The sequence below is a fragment of the Dendrobates tinctorius genome, unplaced genomic scaffold, assembly GCF_039654945.1.
Source record: "Dendrobates tinctorius isolate UK_male_01 unplaced genomic scaffold, ASM3965494v1 ptg000040l, whole genome shotgun sequence".
NCBI classification, from domain to species: Eukaryota; Metazoa; Chordata; class Amphibia; order Anura; family Dendrobatidae; genus Dendrobates; species Dendrobates tinctorius.
In genome coordinates, this window is record NW_027361708.1 from 33,252,501 (window position 1) to 33,259,118 (window position 6,618).

At 41.8% G+C, this 6,618-nt stretch overlaps 1 protein-coding gene across 1 annotated transcript in view; it reads left to right on the forward strand.

Annotated features, from left to right (window-relative positions):
* SLC29A3 (solute carrier family 29 member 3) overlaps positions 1–6,370 on the forward strand; it is a 90,990-nt gene extending 84,620 nt beyond the window's left edge. The window contains exon 6 of the mRNA XM_073574901.1: positions 3,745–6,370. Coding sequence (XP_073431002.1) covers positions 3,745–4,378 — 634 coding nt within the window. The 3' untranslated portion in view covers positions 4,379–6,370. The remainder of the gene's footprint in view (positions 1–3,744) is intronic.
* Positions 6,371–6,618: the final 248 nt, after the last annotated feature.

Below are 6,618 nucleotides of genomic sequence, written 5' to 3' on the forward strand. Positions count from 1 at the left end.
ATAGTTTGGGTTCAGTATTTTACATTTAAATAAAACAAAAGTTACTGTTCCCTGTATGATAAGAAATGTCAGAACTACCCTTTAGTTCATCCATTTTTGTTATTTAGCCATGCGACTAGATTCCTACATTCAGTGTTATAAAAAAATGTAAAAACCACAGGGTGAAACCAATGAGTTTCGGCCTGAGGTTACTTTTGCCACAGTTTGATCATGCTTGTTCCGTCAGAAACCAAAAGAGAAGTAGAAATGTCAGCGAGAAGCCGCGTTTCCTTACAGACAGATGACTCGGGCTGGTTTCTCAATCTGTAGCATCTGAGCTAGCTTCCTTACTCCATGGACTAACGTCACTACAAAGAAGCTATACACAAAGCAGAAGACTTACATCACTATAATTATGCTATGTTCTATTTCACATGTTAGACATCTTCTATTGTTTTATATTGAATAAGAAAATGACCACAGGTTCCCAAATCTTGTGTTCCACTGACCGACCACCGTGTCACATTGATCAGGTCCTTAGACAACGCCATCTTCTAGGAATTCATATATACCTTTCCCATGATTATGCTGCTGAATTTGATGGCAAGTATTAACCAGGAATAGCAGTTGTGTGTAGATGAATGCACATGAGGCTGTAACCGTGATTAGCCTTTGACACACTCTGCATTAAAGTGAACCTGTCAGCAGGAACTCACTAACCTACAGGCACTGTCAGATTGTTGCTATTATACTGATTAAAATGATACCTGGAGTGAAGAAATCCATCTTGTGGTTCTTGTGTAATCAGTGTTAGAAGTTTTCAGTTAATGATATACTCATGCTCCATGGTGGGATCATAGGCAGAGTCTTATCTTCCTGCTCTAATCCAGGGAAACCAAGGAAAGACCTGTCCACAGGCCGCCCCAAAGCACAAACAGTCTGCCTCTGTGATGAGGAACGTGTTTGTGCTTCGGGGCGGCCTGTGGACAGGTCTTTCCTTGGTTTCCCTGGATTAGAGCAGGAAGATAAGACTCTGCCTATGATCCCATCCCGGAGCACGGGCATATCGTTAACTGAAAACTTCTAACACTGATTACACAATAACTATGAGATGGATTTCTTCACCCCAGGTATCATTTTAATCAGTATTAGGCCGGGGTCACACTTGCGAGAAACTCGCACAAGTCTCGCATCCCAATACCCGGCACTGCAACCGGCACTTGGACCGGAGCGCTCAGCTGCATAGAAATACATGCATCGCACACTCCGGTTCCGAATTCCGGCAGCAGTGCCGGGTATTGAGATGCGAGACTCGTGCGAGTTTCTCGCAAGTGTGACCCTGGCCTAACGGCAACAATCTGACAGTGTCTGTAGGTTAATGAGCAAAATCCTGGTCTGGTCACATGCTCCACCACCAGCAGCCATTGTGTGGACAGGAGCGTTGTGCCGTCTGTGGGGAATGCGGCACTGACATGATCCCCCCCCCCATTATCCAGTGATATGTGCAAAGACTGTAGCTGGCACATCTTCATTGTACCAGGACGATAAAGCAGAAAAGGCACACCATAGACTTAAAGCAGTAAATTACACCATGTCAGTGCCTTGGCCACAAGATAATTTTTTTTTTTTTTTACATTTTGCAGTATGCCTAGAGTACATATAGTGCCACTGTCAGGTGAGCGATGCCCTATGGCTATGACCAGTGTGTATGCGGGGTAACATTCTTGGTGTACACACTAAGCATTCATCTCACATGATGTGGACAAGGCCGTATCTATAGCTTTACTGTGGAGGACAGGAAGGGAGCCATTGTAGTTCTCTGTGTTATCAGTAGGTGGCACTGTGTAGCTTCTCTTCTGAGAATGTGAGTGTACAATGCAGAAGAAGCTGCAGTGTTAGCTGAGGTTCACACTTGGTGTCTCCGGGCAGTATGTTACCACACAACCATGGCTTGTTTAGCCTATTTGCACTAAAACCACATGTCTGCAAGGTTCTCTGCCATGTTGTGGCATACATTGCTGTGCCCACATACATATACTTGTTACCATGCAGATCATCTAGCACCCTGAATGACTCTATAACACATACAAACTTTTCTGTAGTATATCAGGAGCGGGTAATATTTTGCTTTTGCGCTTTCGTTTTTCCTCTTCTGCTGCGAGCCATACCTTTTTTTTTTTTTTTTTTTTTTTGTATTTTCTGTCGATTGTAGACATGAGGATTTTTTTTTTGCTGCACCAATTATGATTTTCCAAGCGTTCATTGTTTGGTAAAAATGAGCTGTCATGATTCTCTGGGGCAGTATAGAAATGTAAAAAAAAATTGTGTGGGAGGGGGGCTTGTGTCCTTCTTTTCTGAGACCTGATATGTTTTTATATTTCTGTCGATGGAACTGTGTGCGGGCCTGTTTTTTTTTTTTTTTCCTCTTATGACACTTACTCTATATGGGTTTGTAAATTGATAGACTGGACTTTTACAGGCATGGTAAATGCAGATATGGTTTTTTTGTTTGTTTCACTTTTTTCATAAAGGAATCTGTCAGCAGGCTTTTACTACCTCATCTGAGAGCAGCCTGATATAGGGAAAGACGCTGAATCCAGCGATGTTCAAGTGCTTCTCAAAAAAATTAGAATATCATCAAAAAGTTAATTTTTCAGTTCTTCAATGTAAAAAGTGAAACTCGTATACAGTTAGATCCATATATATTTGGACAGAGACAACATTTTTCTAATTTTGGTTCTAGACATTACCGCAATGAATTTTAAACAAAACAATTCAGATGCAGTTGAAGTTTAGACTTTCAGCTTTGATTTGAGGGTATCCACATTAAAATTGGATGAAGAGTTTAGGAGTTTCAGCTCCTTAACATGTGCCACCCTGTTTTTAAAGGGACCAAAAGTAATTGGACAGTTGACTCCAAGGCTATTTCATGGACAGGTGAGGGCAATCCCTTCGTTATGTTCAGCAAATACTTGTTCGGGGCTTCTTTGGCATCAATTACTGCATCAATGCGGTGTGGAGGTGATCAGCCTGTGGCAGTGCTGAGTTGTTATGGAAGCCCAGGTTGCTTTGATAGCAGCCTTCAGCTTGTCTGCATTGTTTGGTCTGGTGTCTTTCATCTTGCCCTAGACAATACTCTATAGATTCTCTATGGGGTTAAGGTCAGGCGAGTCTGCTGGCCAATCAAGCACAGTGATACTGTTGTTTGTAAACCAGGTATTGGTACTTTTGGCAGTGTGGACAGGCGCCAAGTCTTGCTGGAGAAAGAAATTTCCATCTCCAAAAGGCTTGTCGCTAGAGGGAAGCATGAAGTTCTCTAAAATTTCCTGATAGACGGCTGCGCTGACTTTGGTCTTGATAAGAAATTAGGTTCTGTAGACCCCTATCTTGAATGGAGCAGAGGTGTGCATACTTTGTCTCTGCTTCATTTTTCATCTATTCTATGGGTCTGCTGGAGAAAGTTTAGTGCTACACTCTAATAGCAGATCTACTGACAATGAACGGAGCAGAGGCCGAGAATGCACACCTTCTTTCCAGACTGGGCTGTAGAGCACATTCTGAGGATCTTGGAAGTCAGACTCCCTCTGCGATCCGCATCAAATCCTATGGATAACTTGTTTTTTTGGGATTAACACTTTAAACGTTAGCTGGATCACAAACTATGTTTATGTGCAGACATGATTTAGAAAAAAAAGGGGGCTGCTTTTTTGGTAAACTGTTTCTGCTGTGTATACATATAGAATAATTTTTTTTGTTTCTTTTAAGCTATTACTTGAATATAAAAGAAGAGAGGCCAAATGTGACTGAAGCTGATGGTTCTGAGGAAACAGTTGACACCTCCACAACAAAGACAAACTCTCCACCGATGATTCCAATCCTGAAGAAGGTCAAAGTGCTGGCTGCTTGCTTATTTTACACCTTTTTCATTAGTATCATCATTTTTCCAACTATTTCTGCTGGCATTGAGTCTGTTGAGAAATTATCTGGCAGTAAATGGACCAATAAGTATTTCACGCCCATGACATGTTTCCTCACATATAACTTTGCTGACTGGAGTGGACGGCAGATCACTACATGGATTCAGACCCCGGGGCCAACCAGCAAGATACTACCAACACTGGTTTTCCTCCGGACAGTTTTCATTCCCTTATTTATGTTCTGTAATTACCAGCCCAGAAAACATATATACCAAGTCTTCTTCCAGAATGATGTCTATCCTGTCATGTTTATCACTCTGCTGGGATTTAGTAATGGTTATCTTGGAACACTCTCCATGGTGTATGGTCCGAAGGTAGTCCCCAAGGAATTCAGCGAGGGCACTGCAATAGTAATGTCATTCTTCCTAGGATTGGGGTTAGCGGTAGGATCTGCTTTCTCCTCACTAGTTCACTTGATTTGATGTATAAAAGACACAAACTAGATTTTTATTGTTTTATAAATTTTTATCCAGAGACTTCATCATGAAGCAAAATCTCCTAAGAAGATGAACTTTTAATGTTTTTAAGTATTCAGTTATTTGTAAGTACTAAAAAGCTATTAGGCTAATCCTTGAATGCATGAAAGAAAAATCTTAATATTTTTTTCTTTAAAGCAGATCTGTTGTTATGAAGCTCTGTTAAAGGCGTATTCTAAAGTTTTCTATTGAGCAACATGGAGCTATGCAGTCTCTTTACTTCCTGGTTGCTTGGGGGAGTCGGAGCTCCTCCTTAAGTGACAGTTATGATCAAGAGCTCCATCCTGCTATTGCACAGTCTGTCAGTGTTTGTTATCTTCTATATTCATATATAGAAATAACAAGGCCTTTGAACAAACACACGGCTCAAGAAAGTGAGAGCCATGGTTATGAGAACTGCTCGGGAAGTTGCCAATGCTGGGGGAGGGGTGGGCTACTGATGCTTGCAAACAAACTTTACACTATGTAAGATAAAATCACAGCAGGGGAATTACAGCTGAAAAAAGCAAATCAATTGCTTATTTTCATGCTGATTAACTAATGCAATTTAATAACATGAAAATACACCTTTTAAATGGTACAAAAATGTTCTGCCCTTTGGTTACTATCAATGTTTAATCTTAGTTGGGGCATTTCACCCCACGCAATGATTGATAGGCTGCCATGTATCCATGTATCTCCTGCAACCTGCCCATCATTACCGGTAGAAAGTGTCTGCTTCATTCTTTAATAGCTCATATAGCCCATATTTTGTTTTGTGCCATAAGTGTTAATTGTAAAGCAGACCTGTCTTGCCATACTACCTATGTTAATCTGTGTAATAGTAGTGGACAAGCCCTTTCATTCATGAATATGTACAGAAATGTAACAGTAAATATAATGGAGGTGTTTGAGATAAATGTTATCCTCACCTCTACTCAGGCACGGACTGGGGATGAAATTCAGCCCTGGAATTTGAAATCACACAGTCCCATGCTGTCCCTGGATAGAGGAAAGCAAGATTTACTACAAGACCAATATTTCTAATGATACCCATGGCCTGCTGGGTTAAGTGACGGAGTCAGCGACTTTGTACTTCGTCACAACTCTAAAGGCCCTTTTACATTTAGCGATGCACCAGCGATCCGACCAGCGATCCGACCCGGCCAGGATCGCTGGTGCATCGCTAAATGATCGCTAGTGAGCTTTCATACAGAAAGATCTCACAGCGATGCAGCAGCGACGCAGCGCACGATACTCACCTTTCACACACAGCGATCCTGGCGTCCTCCCGCCCGCCTCCACGCGTCGCTCGTCGTCACAGCAGGAAGTCTCAGCAGGAAGCGCCCGACGAGAAATGGAGCCGGACATTCTCGCGCGATCAGCGATGGACAGCGGGGGAGCCGGTCGTTGGTAAGTATCACACATAGCGATATCGCTAGCAATATCGCTATAACGTCACAAAACCAGTGACGTTTTAGCGATATTGCTAGCGATATCGCTTAGTGTAAAACCCCCTTAACAGTATGGGTGTCTTAAGAACACCAATTTTGCTAACAACTTGGCAGATAAGACAGCCCACAACCAGACAGGCCCTTCTGACATTTCCCAGGATTGCCAGATGGCCAGTCCAGCCCTGCATGCTCTACTATAGGTTTTGTTGTCTATTCTTCACTTGGGGTTTTTATTTGGAGGGAGTGAAAATTAAATATGGTGTGTTTTTTTTTTTTTAAATCTGCTGGAAACATATCTCTGAATTAAGGATTACAGTGTATTTACTGTATGTATGCAGAAATCAAGTCTTATAAATCTTTCACGATATTTGAGGCAATAATATTATATGGTATTTGTTTGATCTAGTGTATCACACATGAAATTTTCGCAGATATTTAAGCTTAAAGAGAACTCATCACAAATCTGTCTGCCCTTTTTATTTTAATAAAACAGAAGGCACCTCCAGACTGGTGATTTGTCTATTGTCTATCAACAAAAGCATCCGAAGTAGCTCTAATGTCCCCCAAAAAGGGCTCCACTTTTTAGCCAGTCAGGCTTGAACTTCTGAGTTGTGGGATCCCTCAGTCCTCTGCGGGTGCTCTGGCAGTCCTAGATCGAGGTTTCGCTCTTTCCACTAAGTCAGCACTACCGCGTACTTTACTAATGCGACTGTAATGATACCACTTGGAAGCTTAGTAAAGTTTGCAGCAAAA